At 36.2% G+C, this 23,178-nt stretch overlaps 1 protein-coding gene across 1 annotated transcript in view; it reads left to right on the forward strand.

The window, feature by feature from the left end:
- Nucleotides 1-18,598, forward strand: part of LOC135219781 (uncharacterized) — a 19,977-nt gene extending 1,379 nt beyond the window's left edge. The window contains exons 2-8 of the mRNA XM_064256833.1: nt 5,119-5,317; nt 6,996-7,121; nt 10,094-10,264; nt 10,656-10,835; nt 12,679-12,807; nt 14,634-14,747; nt 15,984-18,598. Coding sequence (XP_064112903.1) covers nt 5,126-5,317; nt 6,996-7,121; nt 10,094-10,264; nt 10,656-10,835; nt 12,679-12,807; nt 14,634-14,747; nt 15,984-16,130 — 1,059 coding nt within the window. The 5' untranslated portion in view covers nt 5,119-5,125 and the 3' untranslated portion in view covers nt 16,131-18,598. The remainder of the gene's footprint in view (nt 1-5,118; nt 5,318-6,995; nt 7,122-10,093; nt 10,265-10,655; nt 10,836-12,678; nt 12,808-14,633; nt 14,748-15,983) is intronic.
- Nucleotides 18,599-23,178: the final 4,580 nt, after the last annotated feature.

Below are 23,178 nucleotides of genomic sequence, written 5' to 3' on the forward strand. Positions count from 1 at the left end.
TACACACACACACACACACACACACACACACACATATATATATATATATATATATATATATATATATATATACTAAATAAATAAATTAATGACCAGCTTGATTGTGATCCGTAATATAGGTACATTAATGATGCTGAACCGCCTGAAGGAGTTTCCCATGGAAGTTTCTCGGTCGCTCAGAATGAAGATGCGGAAAGTGCAAGCATGGTAGAAGGACAAATTTTAATGTTCTGTGATAAAATCGAATTCGCACGTCCTCTCAAGAACCCTAAATAAGGATTTCCTTCTCTCTCCTGTGCTGTTGATATGAATGAATGCACGGTGGGAAAAAAACCCCCTGCCATTTACTGCTCAATAGTCTCACCTATCATTAATGGCGTGACAGAACTGAGTACTAACTGATTTATTATGTTGTTGTTGGAGATTAAGCTGGCCTTAAGCCAGCACGGACTCTTGCTCATAGGACAGCCCGTAGTGATTTATTACCTGGGCATGCGGTATACATTGCAGTGTACAGACAGAAAAGGAGTGCCGAGTCTCGCGACCAGCTCAGACAGAGAAGAATTGGTGTTTCTTAGAAGTTAATAAAATAATGGACATACATTGATGAATTTTATATCGGCAGAAAGGCCAAGAAATTCTACACAAATACACATACATGTGATTATTGCTGCTTAGCTAGATGAGATACAAGATCGTGACTAGTAGTGGGTAAAGAAGGTCTTTACAAGTAACGCCCCCCCCCCCCACCAAGACAATTATTAATAATGAATAATTAAATAACGCATAATTAATAATGAATAATTGAAAGATTTGTACACTTAATCATGATATCTTTCCCTTTTGTCCATCACCGACTCCTTCACAAAATGTTGTTAAACTCCATCTAAGAATTTTGAACTCTTTACGATAAAATTCCATTGAAATTAAGGGAAAAAAACATAGATACATATCAGGATCTAAATACAAATTTCACAAAATTTCACGGCTATCGCCAAGCGCCTCATTGAATTGGCCTCCACAGAAAAATTCTTTATTTCAAACCAGAGCTATCAATAAATGCATTCAGCTCTTTCTTCAATAGCTTTTGGAGATATTCTCACGTTATAAAATATCTTAGATATATATCCATAGCAGATCTCTTAAAGTCTAATTAACTCTTCTATAACCTTTCCAAAATTGTCATCTTAGGTCGAAATTAAAAGTGGTTTCTTCATGAGGTATAGGTTGAACAATTAAAAAATATTGGAAAAGAAATCATATATCCTTATAAAAGAAGGGACTGGAATGGAAAACTGATCAAATTGGTTGACTAGAGTTCACAGTCTCTAGAAAATATTTGTACGAATGCAAGGCCATGCATGAACACTGGTGCTATAAATGGTGGTGGGGGTTAAAACCACAAAGATTTTAAAGACAATATTCAAAATAAATAAGAGCAAGTGAAAGGAATGGAAAAGCTTTGATTCAACTCTATCAAAAGCATTCCAGTGAAAACACTACAGACATAAATGAACAACTTACTGTACAATGATAATTACTACATTCACATAAAACTAAATGTTTTGTTGAATGAGGAATAAATGAAGCAATTACAGAGCACACATACATTTAAAGAAATAATTTATTCAAGAAAATTATGCAGTCCTAAGGGATGTCACTATTAACTTCTACTAGGTCCAAGAAGTAATAGATAAAAAAAGTTTTCCGATAATAAATACCTTAGCTCGTACCAACCAGAATAAAGCCCGTTTTACACAAGGCTTCACCACACGCTATACTGTATGTAAAACTCATCACCAATTCCTCCCAAATTCTTGTTAGCCCCACCTACTGGACTGCTCATCAAGACTCCCGCCGCACCACCAATTCATCAAGCCAAGCTTTATGGCTGAAGCCTGACCACTCTGCCGACGACGACGCAGCCGTCATCCAGTGCTCTATTTTACTGTATCGCCATGGAATGGAAAGAAGAGATCCGTTTTTTTAATAAGAGTATTATCAGCATTATCCATGTTTATGGAATACAAAATTAAAATTGAGATGTTCGTGACACCACAGTGAAGAAGCTAAGGGAAGAGATGGTTTTGATTAACGACAAAATTACAGATGTAAAGAAGAAAATCCACACGCCACATGGTCAGTACAATCGATCGATTTATAGGTTTTAGGCATAATGCCAAACACTGGGGCAACTAAGGCCATTCAGCGCTGAAACGGAAATTGACAATGAAAAGGTTTGAAAGGTGTAACAGGAGCAAAGCCTCGCAGTTGCACAATGAATCAATTGTTAGGAAAGGGTGGAAAATAAGATGGAAGAAAGATAATATGAAAGGAGGTACAGTAAAAGGATAGAAAGTAGTTGCAGCTAGGGCCCGAAGGACGCTGCAAAGAACCTTAAGTAATGCCTACATTGCACTGCATGCAGTGCACTGACGGCATTACCCCCCTACGGGGCATGGTCCGTACAAGCGAGAACAGAAAAAAGAACAGGAATAAAAAAAAAAATTCAGGCGCTGGAACAGATGATTTACATGTTCCTAAGCTCTACTGCTATGATTTGCTTCATTTCTTGTGAGAGGTACCTAGATATTTTAAAATATTTTAATGAGATTATGATATGTCGAGATAAAAATTGATTTTATAAGAAATATTTTGATGTTTTAAATTAGTTATTTTTTTTCAATTATACGAATCTTTATTTCCTTTTAATGAAAAGTTATCACTTAATTTTCCAATTATGCAATTTGTCATTGCCATGATATTTCACCTTCATTATTGAAGCATTTTTCAAAAATAGCCCGTTCTGCAAAAGCTCGTTGATGATATTTCCTTGGTTCCTTTGCTGTAGAAGCCTCCCATGGTTTGTCCATTTCCTCCTTTTTTATCATAACTGTGCTACAACAACGGCAGTACAAGCAAATTCTTCATCGTCACAGATCATCATGGTTGTCAAGAAGATATTGCTGCCGGGCACAACACTTGCATTACATAGTGTAAAGGTAATATGCACTGTGCAGCACAGTGCGTTACCAAGGTGGGCAGGCATATGATGGCAAAGATGACTTATGAAGCATGCAGTGAAGCCTGGTGTAAAACAGCCTTAACACAGTTTTTTTTTTATCAAGACAAAACTGGTTAATTTGTTCTAGATTAGCATGTAATTTTATGGACTGGATTTTCCATCAATTGTTTTCCCTACAGAAACCTAATCCTGAGTTGAAAGATATCAATCACAACGTATTCAGTCTTCAGCTCTTGATCAAGGTCAAGCCTCTTGTGTCTGTGAAATTTCCTTATTTCCACTGGAATTTATACAAAGAAAGGAGCTAAGATCAAGACAGAAAGCCATAATTCATCTCAGGCATCTGGACTGTCGTGGCCAGACTAATGGGATCAAATACCCATTACTCAACCTCTTACAACCTGGTTTTAACCTGCTGACAGTGACGCAGTTGTCATAACTGTGTAGTACTATTTTGAATGTTTTTCTTTTCTTTCATGGACTGTGTAGGGCCTCATTTTGGGGTGGGGGTGAAAATCGGCTGAATTTGCAGGTGTTTGGCTGATTGGGGACATGCTTTCTTCTAACTTTTATATGTCAATAAGTACAGCTGGTGATTCTTGGAAAAACTGTCTCGCTAACTGGTCGTTAGGTAGTTCAGCCCAGCTGGTGGGAAAGAATTTACTTGGCACTCAGAATTGCTTGCTGAATAACAGTTCAGCAACACAGACACTGAGCTCTTGGATCTGTGGGTTCTTTCTGTTTTGCCATAGGCAGGTGGGTTGTATGAGGTTGTGCGAAGGATGTCTGATCCCATCAGTCTGGCCAAGGCAGTTTAGAATTCTGAGATAAATGCTGGCCCTCTGTGGTATTGTTGTTGGAATGCTGAAGTTGCTGACATGGGGTGGATCTAAAAGTTTCTGAAATGAAGAGCATGGTTATGTGGCGATGAAGGGATTTCTTCCCACCTTAAATTGTGACTGAGGTGTGGTAGTCATTGGTATCTGTATTGTGAAGATGGACATCAATGAGGTCATCAGTTTAACCCAAAATGGACTCTGCTCACACTTCTATCCAGCCACTGGGTTTTTCTTGCCGTGTAGCTATATTTTGAATCATGCACCTGATGATGGCCGAGAGTTGCCGCTGATACTAGGTGGAGTATAATCTTGATTTTTAGTTAGGGCATGGACAAAGGGAGTGATAATCTATTACGATGGTGAAGGGTGTCAGGATGGGTCTGAAATGTATGGTGAGAAGTTTACTGTCAAAGGCACTATATTCTTCTCCATAGGTGTCAATTTCCTATTCAAAAACCTGAGTGGAGAAGTTGTTCAATTGCTCAATACCTGCCTCTGCTGCAATGTTGTTTGCATAAGTTATGGGCGGTGAGACTGGCTCAAGGGTTCAGGTGCCATGGTAGCATTGCCCGGGGCATCTGTCTTAAGTTCCCAGTGGTTTATGTGAGAACCATGCTTGACTCTATTGTGCTAATGTTAAAATTTATGAAGCTCTCAAGAGAGTTATGGCCGTTCTTTAATTGTTTCTCCACCAGATTGAGAACCAAGTTGAGCCTACCGAGGATAACCTTAGCCAGGGTTAGTGACCATAGATCTTGATAGGGATTGTCATAGTTAGACCGCTAACTGCCAGGGTTGATCCAAAAACCATGCAGTCTTCCAAGATATCAGAAGACAACCTGGTTCTCTTGAGAGAGAGTGAGCCAGAGTTCAGTTGCCTTAGTTAGACAATTAGCGGCATTTTGGTTGGCACAGCATGGCTGTATTTAGTCCATTAGTTGTCAGGGGGTTATACTAAAACTATGATTGTCTACCAGGTCACACCAAGAGGTCACCAGTGCAAAGTAAAGGTGCATGTGTTCTGGAGCCAACTAACTTATTCTTAGGATTAAGCCCATTTCGATACTCCATGCAAACAGGAACGAAGTTACAGATAGTCAGATGTATAAGAGTACTATACCTATCCTAAAACCTGGAGGAACTTAATCATGATGAAGATTACCAAGAAACTTTTCAGACAATTGATGTATGAATGAATTAGCATTTAATCATAATAATTAATTCACAAATAGTTATTTTGCTTCTATGTCTTAGGAAAGTGATGGCAGAGCTTGAGGAAATAATGGTGCGACCTGGGGGCCTAGGTAAAGCCGAAATTGCAAATTTGTGTGACCCACAGATAGAGACAACAAAGGAAGGGATGGTAAAGATACCGAACAGCACCATAACACTCGACAGAACATCAGATTGGAGAAAATCTCTAGGATTCGTCTTGGTCTTCTTGTATTTAGAGGTAAGCTAATGTGTACAGTTGTTTTCCCACAATGGCAAGAAAACGTCCCCATGACCCCCTTCCTAAAAAATAACACCAACAGAGGTGTGTTTGAAATCCTTGATTTTAATTTCATTTACAGCAATTTTAATTTTAATTACTCAATGACTTTTTTAATCTAGGAAGATGCAACAAGGAACCACTGCATAAATCCTGGTTTTAAGAGGGCTTGCATCCGGTTCTGTAAGGAGTCCGTTAAAGTGTTCAACTTTAATCCTTTTGTATTTTTGGCATTCGAGGTTTGGCTTAGTTGTTTTTCGGTCAAAGAGTGGTCTGATGATTCAGAAGTATGATACATGAGAAATTGTAAATTTTTGGGGCCAATGTCGAGAGACTTTTAGTTGTTACGGTAAGATTCTCTGATCGTCTCATTGTCTTTGTGCGGTGTTCGCAGCTGGGATTTCGTTTTCGTGGTCGTTTCAGAGGTGATTATTTTCCTTAATAATTTTTTGTAAGTTGTCAGAAGGCACGAGTCCGCCCCTTAGTTTGTGATTTTTAAAATTTTAACAGTTTAGTTTTACCTACAATAATGAAAATATCCACCGGGATCTTTCTGGGCCTTCGCTTAGATGTTTGCTGATTATTTTAACTCTTATGGCCAGGCTGTAATAGTCTTAGGACACAACATCTTGGGACAGGTCCATCCCAGTCTGAGGGAAATTTTCCGACAGCAGACTCTAGTCTAACTTCATTACACAGATTATGTAATCGAAAAAATTTAGCAACTCAATACGTGGCAAGCTTTGTTGACAAAACAGATTGTATTTGTTAGGCTTTGGAGTTGTAAAGAAGTTAATCGTACTTAATTGCAATTTTTGTCCAAATTATATATGCTACTCGTATAATAAAACTGGGACTGATAAGCCGTAATCTATGGTTAATCTGTTGTATTTCCAGTCTTTCTTTTCATAACAATTTCGACATTTGATAGTGACATCCCCAAAAATGATAAAATACTGAAGATGGGTAAAATATGAAAATTCACAAAAAAAAAAAAAAAAAAATCAGCAACTGCAATAGACTGCAATAATTTAGAAAGAACAGGGATCGTGCAAAGTGGTCGTTGTGGTGAATATCAATATTTAGACCACTATGTTTTGTTTGTAATCACTTTCCAGGTATTTACATGTTCCTTAACCAGAAGCTAATCCAACTTTAACTAACATAACCTAACTTAATTTGCAGTATCCTGACACTATGACCTGGTGACCTGGTGCCATTCCTTAGGCCTATTATTTGGCAACTTACAAGCGGTACATCGTCATTGACATCATACTTTCATTTGAGTCCCGAGATAAAGGTTTTGGAATCTTACTGCAATAAGGATATAATGTGGATGTTTGATTTAAAAATAAGAGATGAAGTTGATCGGAATACCACAGCTTCTACCGGGAATTAAAAAAAGAAAAAAAAATCTGATGACCTGAAATGACAGCGCCAAGAGTGCAATGGCTATCAAAAGTTCTCAGGTTATAAATGAAAACTTGTTGTAATGAACTGAATATAAAGGGAAAGCTGTCATGCAGTACTCCGATTACATATAATAATTAGACATAATTTTATTGTAAGAGTAATTACCGTGCTGAAATTCTTTACACTCCATTTACGATTAATAATGATATAACTTTCTATTTTGAAGACTAACAAACAAGTCAGCAACTTTGCCCTTTCGCGAAGTAACAACGGAATCTACCCTGTTCCATCATCGTTACTAGTCGTGCTAGTGGAGATTTTCAAGCTGTTCCTCATCTACATTTGGGGTAAGGTAAGATTATGACAGTTTATTCACAAGTAATATACTAGGTGTAGGATACTTGAGCCTTGGTCACACATTGGCGATTTCAGGCCGCGACTCTCGTAAAGGTTTGGCGATCAATCTCCTAAAGTCGTGGGGCTTGGGTTCAACAAATAAAGAAAAGTCAGCTGATATCGACTCCATGACGACAGCGTTGTGCAAATTGAGATGAGAATAGGTAAAATTTACGTAGTCGCACGGTTTTTACATGGGGGGGGGGGCGGGGGGCGGGGTGAGTTTCATGAAGGGCATGAAGGGCTTTTTTTTATTTTTTTTTTTTATGGGGGGGGGGACAATTTATTTGCGATTTAGTTACGTAATATTCCGAATTACGTAACAGGATTGTATTGAGTCATGAAAATGGATGGCACCATATATATATATACTATATATATGTATATATATATATATATATTATATATATATATATTATATATATATATATATATATATATATATATATATATATATATATATGTGTGTGTGTGTGTGTGTGTGTGTGTGTGTGTGTGTAAAATCTAATAACTAAATCAATATTTTCCATTTACCTCCATAGATTCAGTGTTTCTGAACCCTCATAAATCTTCTTCATGATCGTATCGTGTCCTTGGTGTTAGCTGCTTGTGTGTTGCACAAGTTAGTTTTTATTTTTAAAAATCATACTGCCAGGAGTGAGGCAAATCGAGAGGACTCAGTGAAACACGAGGTCGTCTTTACGTAAACTTCTGTGCAGGCTTTATTCATTGACAGAATCAATGATATACTAATAACACAATATGTAATGCATTTTCATGCTTCAGAAAACGTTGAAAAATTATGTAAATTTCCTGAATAAAACTTAAAATTCAAAAATATTTATATAATTACCAAATCTATTTCCTTTAGGTAACATTCAGTGGGTTATATATATATATATATATATATATATATAATCTTATATCTATATATATACGGATATATAATATAATATAGATATAATATAATATATATAATAGAGTAATATATGTATATATCTCTTTAATGCAGTATATAATTACTCAAAATAGGAATGTCTTTTCATTTCTTATAATTCAGAACATGCTAATAAATTGACTCTGATTGCAATGAACTCACTAAAGAAAATCATGTTCAAAAACTGTAAATTTCGTGAATAAAAGTTAAACTTCATCTTTATTTATATTACTGAATATATTTTCGTTTAAGTTGTATTCAGTGTCATATTTAGTTATATCTGAAGTTCTCAAATTATATCAAGAATACCGAAAATCTTGAATCCAAAACCGAGGCAGCTGTGGGCAATTAACTAAGCCCTTGAAATACATTCATAGGCTGCCGACGTACTTGACACATTCTGACCCCACTGCGAACGTTGTGGGTTTGCCAGGTACATGGCGTATGTTGCACTGAGTGCCGTTACAACTTGCGTGATCAAATGCCGTAAATCGGAAGGTCATTACGAAATTGTTGCGCAATACGCCATGACATGGCAAGTTTTGACAGTAGTAGAATGACGGCAACGCAAGGCAGCCTTGCATAGTCGCCATCCCTGGCGCAAAATCGTCAAACTTGGGGACTTGGTTAAGATTTATGCTGATTTATGGAGAATTGGCTGTAATGAGAGCTTAGTGGGGTCGTAATGTGCAAATTTCGGCCGTTACGACAAATGCGGTTTGAAATCGCCAATGTGTGATCCAGGCATTAAAGTCTTCTTTGTTGGCTTTGACTTGAAGTTCTGTGAATAGCCGTAGATGTATCAGTGAAATGAGTAAATATGAAGACGTGATGTTTCAGTGTATATTTTGGCGGGCGTAGAGTTGAATGTCTTATCTCATATTCTAGAGGAAGGACAGGCTACGATATTAAAATTTTATTTTATTCCATGCAAAACGAATAATTTTCATTTTCTGTGACAACTCTCATCATCATAAGATTCATACCTCGATAATGTGCTGAGAAATTTTCTGAGGAATTGCCTACATTTTATGCCCCCTCCGCCCCACCCGGAAAAGAAAGAAAGAAGAAAAAAAACCATAGGTTATGGTACGTAAAACTATAACTCTTTACTGTAATACCACAACCACTTCCATGAGCTCCGTTTAAAGGACGTTAATGCATAAAACTTCCAATGTCGAGTTGCGGTATAAAAGTGGAATACTCAATAAACAAAATATCAAATGATAAAATGATTTACCTTCAAGTTGGCCCATTTCCTTTCCCGTCGTAAACCATTTTGCGGATTTTTTTTTTTTTTTTTTTTTTTTTTTTTTTTGAGCTATGAAGTACTGTCATACGTTGGTTGAATCGAGCCCAAATGTCGAATTAAGGCACAGGCACGTGCTGACATAAAGCCGGTTTAATCTAAACCAACACTGTGGCACAAAGTTTGTGAGATAGAAGATTTTCAGGTATCTTCTCTGTGGATATAAAATGCACATAACAGTGCGAATGCACGAACGTAAAAGACTCGAGAAAGGGTGTTACGCATTATTTAGCTCTCTGAGATTCATCATGAGTGCCACAGCATTAAATTTCTTCGTTTCAATCAAAATACAGTTGAATAAAAACATTATTATTTCTCCTTTCGCTTATAAACTATAATCCTGATTGGGTCTTGGAGCCGACGGTGCACTTCGAATTGTAAATTAGTCATACATCAAGTAGCTACTGAGCCATTGTTTTCCTGGGTATAGATAGAGGGAAATTAAGTTTGTTGGACGCATGGCAATGTAAGTAACAACACTGGATTTTCTCCTTATGTAGTTGGTGACAGTCCATCATAAAACTGGAGGTATACTACGTAGGAGGGCAATTGAGTGATTTTAAAATTGTCTGAAGGATTTTTTTAATCTTGATGATTTGTGTAACTTGTTCGGACATTTCGCCAAATATCGGCGCAAGGTGGTGCGAGTGAATTTTCCAAATAATAATCTCATTTCTTTTAGGTCTCTGGTACGCAGATGGAAGCGTGGAATCCGTCAGTAAGATTTAGTTTGCCTGCGGTGTGCTATTTCCTCACTAACCTGATGTATCTTGGTGCCCTTACCATCGTCTCTCCTCCAATTTGGATGGTGCTAATTCAGACACGAACTTTGTACACAGCTGCTGCTTATAAGGTTTGTTTTTATAAATCTCCCGCTGCAATACGTTATCTATTCGTTCATTTACATTTTATTTATTCTGATGGTTACGGTTTTAATTAAAATTGGCATTCTTCAAATATGAAAACCGCTCATCGAAAGGTGAAGCACTGTACTTCTCTCTCTCTCTCTCTCTCTCTCTCTCTCTCTCTCTCTCTCTCTCTCTCTCTCTCTCTCTATATATATATATATCATACATATATATATATATATATATATATATTATATATATATATATATATATATATATATATATATTATATATATATTATATAGTATATATATATATATATATATATATATATTTGTGTGTTTGTGTGTCATATATCTACACTCTGGTACGTTACGGCATCATACCTTCAATCAGATCGTCTTTGGTCGTGAAGTGACGTCAGTGCAAGCCTTGGGGTGCTTTCTCGTCGTGTGCAGCGTAGGAGTGGCCAGATATTCCGCATTTAGAGATGGTCAAACATCAGTATCTGTTGCCGTTCTCTTCGTATCTCAACTAGCTGCTATTCTTTCGACCGTAGCTTCGATATGCGTGGAGGTAAGATTCATTTGCCCTATTTCCACCGTTACAAAATAAGTAATGGTTCTTTCATGTACTTATACCCAGTGGCAAAAGCATTTATACATGGAGTTATTGATTAGAGAACAATACAAAGTCAGGATATTTCAATTCCTTGCCTATAAATCTAATCATACCAGTTTCATCATCATTGTATTTAGGAGTAAGTTCTAGCTATGTTTTACAATTGTAAAATACACAAAACGTACAATATAGTATATATATTATATATAATATATATATATATATATATATATATATATATATATGGGTTTGACAATTGATCAGTGGAACGTACGAACAAGGGTAGGTCTCATATTGAGTTTTGTAATTGGGGTTTCAAGTTTTCTGAACAGATACGTTTTTTTTCATGCGCACACACACACACACACACACACACACACACACATATATATATATATATATATATATATATATATAATATATATATATATATTATGGTATATATATATGTGTGTGTGTGTGTGTGTGTGTGTGTGTTGTGTGTGTGTATGTGTGTGTGTGTGTTGTGTGTGTGTGTGTACATGAAAAAGAACGTATCTGTTCAGAAAACTTGAAACCCCAATTATAAAACTCCAATATGAGACCTACCCTTTGTTCGTACGTTCCACTGTCAATTGTCAAACCCATACTTGTGATATTTTTATCATAAAAAAAAGATAATTTCCGCCAACAAGAGAAATTAGATAAAACTGCAGTTTGTTATATGAGAGTCAAATCATCAGGACTTGGATATTATATTAATAGGCAACGAATTTTGAATGCAATAGAAGTCACATTTTTGAGGATCTTATTCGATAAACACCTGCGCCTCACATTGTGTCAAGTGTACCAAAGTTATTAGATCTGTCCATAGTTCTTTTGCATATCACTCGGCTTGTAGTATACAGGCACTCACTAAGGCTATTTCAAGGTATGGATGTGAAATGACTGCACCTGCAGCATCTCATAACAGATGCATAGTTATGGAGCCCTGGTACCTGCAAAGCTCCTCCCATCAAATGTTGCTGGAAGCTGCCGATATTTCCACTTGAACTGCATTTCTTGAATGTGCTCGTTCAAATCTGAGAGAGGTCCCAGACTCCCAAACACCCTAAATAACCCTTCAATTAGAAATGAATTATTTTTACATAGTTTAGAGACCACCTCGTATGTCAAGGGTATTTTATTTTTTGTGTGAAAATAAAAGTTTATAAACAGCTTATATCGACCATGTAATTATAAAATGTCTTTCAAATGCTCTGCAGTTTCCACTTGGTATTTGCCACCAGCAAGATATTGTGAATGCCTTAACTTGGGAAACAGAGAGATAAGGCATCGCTCTCGTTATTTATGATAAAAAGTATTTACGACGTCCATGATCACAATGATGAGAGCCATTATGTTTGAGTTGCCTTCTCTCTGCCTTTACTTCCATCCCTCGACCATCTTCGCTAAGACCCACTGTGTCATCTCCCAGACTTCCTTTCAGACCTTCCTCGTTTCTTTGTTTCCCTGCAAGTCCTTCAAGTGCCAGGTCGCCTTGACTTGGCGTTTAAGATCGGCTGCTCCAGAGGTGTTGGTTCAGAGCGACTGTTTCTCTTTTACTGGCCTTCGAATCAGAGGCAAATTGACTGTTGCGATATTATAAAGGAAAATACAGTATAAAATAAACAACCAATTTTCTAGTAAAGCAGTGTATTACTAGGTTCGTTTCTTTAGCAGTTGCATGAAAGAACATTAGAATATTCAGTAGGGACTACTGTGAAGAGCATAATTCTCAACTGTAGCTATATATCTTATGCCTCGTATCTTGTTACAGTTACTTCTCAAAAATGACGGACGGAGTTTTTGTGAGCAGCAATTTTGGCTGTATGTCTGGGGGACGTTCTTGGGGTCGCTCTTTATGATCCTGAAAGAAAACATCCCACAACTCATCGTGGATATACAGGTATGTGCAGCGTCTTGTCCGTCTAATTGTATACTCGGGCTTCACTTTGAAGGTGGTGGCTAGATGAACTAAAATTGTTGCTGGATCTGAAGGCCATTGACATTTGCAAGGCTCGAGTTTGTGCAAGATTGAGGTGGGCGGTGCAATGCCTGTAAGAGGGTGGGGGAGACATCGCCGATTTTTCAGGGAAAGTAGTAGTATACAGATTGGCTGATGCTGTGGGCCTTTTCTGAAATGCACCTGGATTCTGAATGTAAAAGTTGAGTTTGGCATCGACTGCCGCTTTCTGCTTCTTAGAGCAATTCTTGTTAGGGGAAAAAGCAGGGGCGTCATTTCAGATTTTTGAGCGGGGCAGCAAAGACGGTTTGCTGAGCGAAGCGAGCCTAATCAGCTAGTTTTTTTAAATTTTTTTTTATTTTGAACTATTTTGTATGTTTTTTGAAACCACATACCAAAAATTATGTACTCCCACAATTATTTATCTCATCATCACTGGTAGCGATAGTAGATTCACATCAACCGTGCATTTGATGCCTATAGGCCTTTCCCTTACGATGCTCCTGATTGGCTGTTGATAAGCCAATCGCAGGGCTGGAAACTCTTAGTCTCTCGACAGTTCACATAGGCAGGATGTATGTTCAACCTCTCCTGAGGGATAAGTCTTTCAAATGTATCCCTCAGGAGAACTCTCTCGAGAGACTGAGAGTTTCCAGCCCTGTGATTGGCCTATCAATAGCCAATCAGGAGCGTTGTAAGGGACGGGCCTAGACATCAAATGCACGATTGATGTGAATCTACCATAGTAGACAGACAAGGATCAAGAAACGTAATATTTCAGAGAAATGTCATATATGTACGATTGCACACTTAAAAAGAAAACATGGTGATACATCTAGGAGCCTTGGGGATGAGGGGGGCAATAAGTATATATATATATATATATATATATATATATATATATATATATATAATATATATATGTGTGTGTGTATGTATGGATGTATGTATGTATGTCATGTATGTATGTATGTATGTAATGTCATGTATGTTATGTATGTATGTATGTATGTATGTATGTATGTATGTATGTATGTATGCCGACTGTGAAGCTGATGCTGGAGGCTAGGAGTCTGAGATTCAAAGAAAGGAGGCTTCCACCTTTAGTATCAATTTAGAAAGGTTCATGAATGGAATGCATTTTTAGTGGTGTTAATTTTGGTAATACTATAAGCAAAGTTGACAGATGAATATAACTTACTAGGTTGAACAACGTCTCTTCCATTGTGAGTTTTTGGCAGTTTCCAGCTCTTGCTTATTTGGTCAGTCGCTTGCCGAGAGTTTCTGTTCGTACGGTACTTGTTGGCGAATAGTACAGTAACCCGACTTCAAAATGCACAGGTTTTTTCTTACATCATTCTATTATACGCTTTCTTATTACTGTAAGGAAAATATCACAGAAATCTATGGACTTTGTGTCAACTTGGTTGTAGTTATACCGTTTCGGAGACAGAGTACAGAAATTAATACCGTGTTCATGATGACTGAAATTTGTAAAGCCAAATTTATTTTAGTAAACCTTAAATTAAACTGTTTACTGGGCTTATAAAATAACTGATGTTCATGATTATTTACTTTGGGTTTCATAAAGGCTATGCTGTCCCCACCTACATCATTGTATATGCATAAATGAGGAAATTGTTGACAACAAAAACATGTTGTCATATTCAGTCACTTTTAGCATGAAGGCATAAGAGCAATGGGCCTATGACGGACTGCTGAGTGAGTGTATTGGCCTTTCATGAGACGTTCCTTCCACGTGTGCACAGGAGGTCGTGGGTCACTGGCATCAACTGTCACTGCTGTGTCTGTCCATCACAACAACATCTTTCGCCGGGCTCTGCATCCCTGTCGTCGTGAGGAATCTTGATACCATTGTAAAGGTAAGAATTGTCCACATCCAAGAGTACTTGCATGTAGCAGCGGTCACTCAAATTCTCCCGATAAAGGTTTAGAAATGCAAAGATAAGACGTAACGGGATTCTTTACGAAGTGAGGATCATACTGATGTCCTTTCTAAAGCGAATCGAACTCTTCACATTGTTTTTAGTCGGCTTATAGTTTCATAATTTGGGTATTTATTTGCATGAGCACTTTCTCAAGTAGGTCCCTGCAGAAGCAACAACATTTTAACGTGGGTATTATTGGGGTAAGAAGAAGTTACTCTTAGGCTTGGACAGAAGCTGACTCAAATGATGCCGTTCTTCAAGTTCATAGCCTTACAGATATTTATATAGACAAGAACTCTGCCATTTAAGCACTTGTCAAGAAATAAAATTCCAATGTAACCATTTTCAATTAGTAACTTCTACCCACAGAAGAATTTGATAAGGTCAAAACTCATGCAAACAGGCTTTTATCAAAGTAAATTCTATTTAATCCAAGAATTCCTTTATGTTAATTCAAGCGAACATTCTCCAACGAAAAAACTCATTTATTTAGCTATTTATTTAGAGACGTTTTTAACAGATATGCTTCGCTTTCTCATTCATAGTGTAAGAGCATACTCACCTAAACTTTCATCACATTACCATTCATTTTGGTAAGAATTCGCTATTTTGGGGCTTAGGTTAGTTTATTCTCACACTAGTCTTGTTCTTACTTGTCCATCTTTTCGAATCTTTCGTAACAGGAAATTTTCTGAGTAACCTTCTGCTATATCTCCGGAATTGTGGATTATCTGTATATACATACATACATACATACAGACATACATTTATATATACATATATTGGCGAGCTATTGGTAAAATATGCAATATTTTCGTGTATTTTTCTGACTCCTTTCATTCCTTCTCCAGCTCTGCGACAATATATATATATATATATATATATATATATAGATATATATATATATATATATATTTATAATTATTTTTATTTGGTCCCTTTTTTTATGGGTGGGGATGGTGTACTGTCATTGTGCCTGTGCTCTGATTACGCCTTTGTTGTCTAATCCGGTAGTAATAAAATAATTTTATTATTTAGTTCATAATTTATCATAAGTTTTTTATACTAAAATAATTATATTTATTTAGTTGTTTTGAAAAGTTAAATTAATAATTTTCAGGTTTAGAAAAACGAATTAATACAAAAGCAATTCCTTCCTTCTTCCATCAGGATTACCTGGGAGCCGCCAACAATTTGCTGCTGTCAGTTGTGATTGCCGCTGTATTCCCGACAGAGTTCACCATCAGTTGGATGTATGTCTTCTCCCTAATTATACTTATGACAGGCATTTGGCTCTACGAGAAAAAGGCGCACTGAAGGAAATATCATGTTCTTTTAATTTCTGTCTACTCCTTTCCACAGTCTTACTTGATACTTTCAGTGGAGGGAGAAACTGCGCAGTTGATGTTTCTGGTATAAAAAAAAAAAAAAAAAAAAAAAAAAAATTGTTCGATCAAGTCGATCAATATTTGTTGATGTTTAGTCACAATGACCATAAGCATGTGGAAAATGTCCAAGATAAGGAGAAATTGAGCCTGCCGTGCCTATCATATCCGTTTCCAGTTGGGATTTGACAGTTTCCTTCACCAGACCCTTATGAACCGTTCTCAGTGACTTGACCTCGTACGGAAATCTATTTATACTAGAATATTAAATCGAGAAAGAAGAGATTTCTGGGTTCTATTTCTGCCACAGCATGACATTATTATGGGGAAAACCTATTCGTTGTTGTTAATATCTCCACCCCACCCCCTTAACTATTTTTGACAACACCCTGAAAAAGTCAGAGGTCTGGAAAAACTAAGCCTTATTAATAATAATAACCCTGAAAAAGGGTTAGATTGGTAACTGCATAAAGTCAACTCGCACAATGATTGTGGTGGTTTGTATGCTGCATGTACAAATTTCCCGCTTTTTTTTCCCCTCTCAACTGTATTCTTTATTATATTATATGTCAATATATATCACTGAAGCAAGGGATGCTGCTATTAACGTCCAAGGATATCAGTATTGTGATCAATTTTGTTTTCGTTCAAGTCACATTAGTAAATATTATCGATGAAACAGCACCATTTTACATTATATGCGTAAAAATGTCAAATCTCTCTCAATATTGCACCCTGTACGTGAATGGTTTGTGCATCAAATAGAAAGGAATTTTCACTTTTGATATCAACAGTACGGTTGTTCTGTACTAGATGCTAAGTTGCTGAGCAAAGTCAATTATCGAAAAAAAATTAGCCTTATGCAGTTTAACTAAGACCACCGAGAGGTGATCTTGGTTTAACGGTCTATGAACTCGAGGATAAAGTAGTGTGCGTTTATCCATACTTGTCATCGAGTCAAACGTTTCTCACCAATGTGAGACTTCCATAAGGTAAGTAGGCCTGTGAGATTATAGAAGATTTTCGTTAATTTTAGTGCGTTTTTAACAACTGGTTTTGAGGATATATTTCTCTCTTTGGAATTTTGACAACAAATAGTAGATGTTATGTGTTAGTTATCATACTGAATTTTTGAGATTCAAACTTATTTCTTCACATACTTTTCTTTCTAACAAGCGAAAGTGTAATTTTCAAAATGTTTAGTATGATTTCCTTAAAAATAAGTTTTCCTCGCATTGTTCATATAGTTGATACTATCTGCAAGATTGATAATGATATTTTGATAAGAAAGGCTAGCCGTAATACCTTTTGATGAAATGAACATCGCAATGTACTGAAATTATGATAAAAGAACATACAGATTAAATAAACCTTGTTGAAAAGTTCAGGTTGTCATGCTGAATGGTCTGACCACTAAATGGAGACAACTCACTTTCATGATTTTGACAAAGCATGTGTTCATGAGATGGTGATAGGAATGACTGTAGAAGTGGAGAGCAGGCTACCGTGTAATTACATATGTTCTTGATATTAAGCCAAATAACATAAATTATGGAAGGCTTTTGGGACAGACCCAATGAAATTAACGCAAGTTGCAATAGAAAAAAAAATCCATGTCATGATAGGGAAATACTCGCATTTGCCGATGTCCCACCTAAGATAAAACTGACAAGAAATCATTTTATAACTAATTCTGATTCTTGTATGAGGGAAATGTTAAGTAAGACAAGCACAGAATATGGCCCAGATCACAAGCTTGTTGGAATTCATATAAACTTGAAAAAGCTGAACTAATGCGTTTAAAATATGTTAGGTCTAAAGAATATTTTTGTGAGAAGAGGTTGTTGGGAAGCAGTATCTGGAAGGTTACTGTCGAATTTATCTCTGTGATAAACGACTGGTTTGATCTCATGAATTCATCATGCATTATTGGAGATGTAAAATCAAGGAATGCTTATGGAACTGATTTAGATAACCAGAACACTCCTCTATGTAAAATTATTAATGTAATGACAAAAATTATAGTATGCAATGGAAGATCAAGCACATTACAATTTCCAAAAGGGCTTGATCTTACCGTGTCACTCATGAGTGGGTCTATATGAGATGTTAATAAATAACTATAATGTAGAATATATATCAACATGAAAATCGAATCAGGAACCACTCCAAAATTATTTTGGGCGTTGCAGACAGATGAGTGGACACTACGGTTTCTCTCCCATCCCGGGATCCCGGCCATTTTCCGAGGGTTAAACAATCCCGGGATTTTTCTCATTGTCCCGGGATTTTCCGGGACAAACAATTGGAAATTGAAATTGAATGGCGCGTGCGTGTGTGTGTGAGAGAGAGATTATCCCATTGGGTCTCTCTCTCTCTCTCTCTCTCTCTCTCTCTCTCTCTCTCCTCTCTCTCTCTCTCCTCTCTCTCTCTCTCTCCTCTGCTAAGCACTTCATTTTAGTTTTGTAAAATAAGAAAAATATATGATTGAATGTACTTAAAATTTGTTTTCATTCCATTAACATTTCAGTAAGTAGTAATAAAGAAAATACCAATAAGCATATACATAAAATTATACGGTGTGATACTAAAGTTGAACATATATTTTATGTACAAATGAAAAAGCGAGATAGCCAACTACTTTCGGTCCGCCTTAAGTAAAGCACTCTGACTATAAACATCAGCATTTATGAAGAACTCTTTATATCATACTGTACATTAAGAGCTACTTTCATAATATTATGTGTTTACGATTCCATATTATAATTAATTATTAAATGGCAAACTGTCACTCCAACTGAAAAGTCAACAGAAAACAAACCCTAAGGCTTTGGAGGGTAAACAGCAAGTTAAGAAAAAATCAAAGAGAGAAAGAGAGTAAAGTGCACGAGTGTACTCTCATGCAGATAACTCGAGTAAAAGGGTAATGGAATACCATAGTACAGTAGCTATGGCACTACCCTATACTTAAAAACAATGGTTATATGGTTAAAAGCCAGAGTAGCATTTAAAAAATGAGTCATAAAGGCAATTCATAAAAAATAAAAAATAGACATCCTGGGAAATCCCGGGATTAGATGAAATTTTATCCCAGAATCCCGGGATTTAGACATCCTCCCAAAATGAGAAACCCTAGATCACCTGTGAGCTGTTAACTATAACTATAGAATTAGAAAGCTGCTTCTCGGTAAGAACTTTGCACTAATCAGCGATAAAACAAACGTAAATAAAAAGCATGAAAATAGCGATTGCTTGTCTGCTGAGTTGGTGTCGATGAAATACATCAAACAAAGCCAATTCCTGTAATGAGTGTAAACTTGCGTTAGAAATTTGCATAACCAACGATATATTTCAAAATATAGACTTGGGTCTAGAATTTGAGAACAATACAGACACCACTCCAGAGGATATGGCTAGCTTTTCAGGTGATCCAGATAATTCGAAGTCAACATCTGATATAGTTGAAGAAGAATATTTGCGATATATACATTAACACAAACTTTCAGTGCGGTGTCCTCATTTAGGGCAAAAGACGACTGAGACTCAAAAGTGACCAAAGTTTCTGGTTCAATAAAATTAACAAGGTCAACTCTATATGGCGTCTGAAGAATCTTTTTTACAATTAAGCTTTATGAAAGATGTATTTGTATTCAAATCCAATCATGGCAAAAGTCTTAGGGAGGGGAGACATTGTATAAAAATGCTTGCTTGTGAAATGAAATCAACAGGTGTTGATGTTCCCAGTGAAGATATTTAATATTTTGCAAAATTTAGTCTTGTTTTAGGGTGAGATACCTTAAGAAGAAATTTGAGATGGATAGCAAAAAGAGTAAAACGTACAATAAATATTTTTTTCTTGACCTGTTTCATGAAATATATGGTTCTACTGAATATATTTTTGGTGTTGTTTTTAAGGAATTTGATGTTTAACTGCCCTTACTTGTGATAAAAAATAAGGAACATAAAAAGAAACTGTCAACTGACATGGGAAATATGGTAACACTCGTATTTTCACGTGACTTCATGCGCAAGGCGCTCTTCTTTTGGTAAACAACTCGGCAGACCTCTAATGTACCTAGACCGTGGAGGTAGTAATGTTGAAAGGTACGCTTAACAGATTAGTCTAAACACAGTCATTCAGCGCCTCATTGGCGTGATCGGTATGGTCTTGGCCTGCCACTTCGGTGGCCACGAGTTCGATTCTCGGGCATTCTATTAAGGGGTCAGAGATGTGTATTGCTGGTGATGGAAATTCCCTCTCGACGTGGTTCGGAAGCCCCGTAAATCCCGTTGGTCCCGTTGCTGAATAACCACTGGTTCCATGCAACGTAAAAACACCAAACAAACAAACGTGTATTTGGTTGGGAATTATGTGGGGAAAAATAGGCAAATGCAGTATGTATTTAAATACAGACTTTTAGGAGTGTGACTACTGAAACCTGAAGGTGTATGAACACAAAAACTCAACCAAAGAGGAACAAGGCACGTAATAAAGGTGATGCATAGTACACGCACACACATTATATATATATATATATATATATATATATATATATATATATATATATATATATATAATGACTGGTATAAATGTTCTGTAACAACAGAGTTCCATCTAATAAAAGGAGCCCATAAAAAACACCAAAATAGAGAAAAAGTACTATATTTCAGAGACTGCTGTCCTCCCTCTTCAGGTAGATGAATGAGAAAAGTTCACAGAAAAAGGTGGTATTTTATACCAAGAGGTCCATCCACAAACAAGCCATTTTAAGTCACCCCCGCTGATAATCTTCCTCTAATCTTCTTAAGGGTTGGTTGAATGAAGACGTTGTCGATCGTGTCCGAAATCCATCCTCCTTTTGAGATGTTCATTACCTGCCTCTCTTTTATTAAGGCCGATTCCATCATTTGACTCTTGTACCGGCAGTTGCTGCTATAAATTACACGTGACAAATTCCAGTTTATTCTATGGTTATGTTCATTTATATGGTTGAAAATAGCCGAGTTCTGTTGTTTTCCATACCTAACTGACCGCGTGTGTATTAATCTCTGGGGAAGGGATTTACCTGTAAATCCGATGTAAGATTGTCACAGTCCTGGCATGGGATTTCGTATACCCCAGCGGTCCTTTGGAGATGTCTTTTGTTGGACGTTAATCAGGGATTGGATAAGGTGTTTGGGTAAGTAAATATATATATATATATATATATATATCGAGCTACAATGTCCTTTAATATCTAATTCACTCTACCTCGGAATTAATATATTTTCATATATGCTTAAACCGAAGGGGAATTTTTTCTCGATAATAGACTTGCCTGGACCAGGGCGGCGAACCTATGATCCTTACAAATCCAGGAACGTCAGTGAAGCTTTATCCTACTACACCACCTCTCGCGTGGTGTAGTAGGATAAACTTCACTGACGTTTCCTGGGATTTGTAAGGATCATAGGTTCGCGCCCTGGTCCAGGCAAGTCTATTATCGAGAAAAAATTCCCCTTCGTTAAGCATATATGAAAATATATTAATTCCGAGGTAGAGCGAATTAGATATTAAAGGACATTGTAGCTATATATGTATATGAATCACGGAAATGTGATATGACTTATATATATATATATATATATATATATATATATATATATCTATATATATATTATATATATATATTCATAAACAAAGAAAACGCTCTCAGGGTAGATAAGCTACCATTAATGTTTATGATGATGTGCCTTCATAGTGCATGCTTGAGAGAGAGGTACTTTTACACAAACGATACTTTCCCCTGCATCTTAAGATACCGCACCGTCAACGTTTACTCTAAAATGATGGTATGTCACATTATCTGAATAGCTTTTAAAGTGAACTAAAATCATTCTTTCTTCACGGCGGCACTTACATGCAATCAGACCAGTAATACACGTTACACAATCTATTTCATAATACACAAACACGCGCACACACATATATATTTGTATATGTAATATAGATATATATATATTAGGTATATTATATATATTATATATATATATATATCTATATATTTAATTATATAGATATTAATATATTATTATTAATATTAATATTATTAATATTTACTAATATATATATATATATATATATATATATATATATATATATTGCACTCCCGCCCGGGATTTACGATAAGTTGTAGCGATTTGTTGAACACTGAGATAGTAACGATCTATTGGATGATTTGAAAGAGCGTTTACATGACAACGATTTTTAATCCAATATTTTTAGTCTTTACTTGACCGTCATGGAAGAAACATTATGGTGGTCTGCATTTTGGATGTGTTTAGTGGGAGAAAGATCAGGAAAAAACGAACATCAAAAAGGAATGGAGCCGTGATTGGTTAATGAAGAAACAAGTGTTTTCTCATATAACTCTGTTAGATACATTGAGATGAGCCGAATGACTGGCGAAATTATTTGAGAATGGGAGAAGACACTTATATGGAATTGTTTAAAGTTAGTTTTTTCTCCATTAATAAGGAAACAAGACACAGTTATGAGAAAATCAATATCTCCCACATAAAAAATTACCGCTACCCTAAGATTCCTTGCAACCGGAAGAAGCTTAAAAGACATGGAATACTCTACAGCCAAATTAAACCCCAAAACCCTCTTTCTCAATATCCCAGAAACGTGCGAGGCTATTTACCAAGTGCTCAAGAGTTTCATACAGGTAAAAGTGGATAAACAGTTATAATGCATTTATTTTTCAGAAACATAAGATCAGCTGCAGAAAACTTATTTAACAATACATTTTTATTGTTATTATTTGACACTTATTCCTTTTTATAAGAAAAAACATTAATTGGTAAACAAAGAACATTTTAAAAAAAATACTAAATAAGTTCTACTACACCGTATTTTATTTACAAATCTTTTAATTGGAGGAGAGGTTATAGAAACTCTTTTCAGGTCGTTTTTTCTGGGTAAAGAAGATGACGAG

This window comes from Macrobrachium nipponense, chromosome 1 (genome assembly GCF_015104395.2).
Source record: "Macrobrachium nipponense isolate FS-2020 chromosome 1, ASM1510439v2, whole genome shotgun sequence".
NCBI classification, from domain to species: Eukaryota; Metazoa; Arthropoda; class Malacostraca; order Decapoda; family Palaemonidae; genus Macrobrachium; species Macrobrachium nipponense.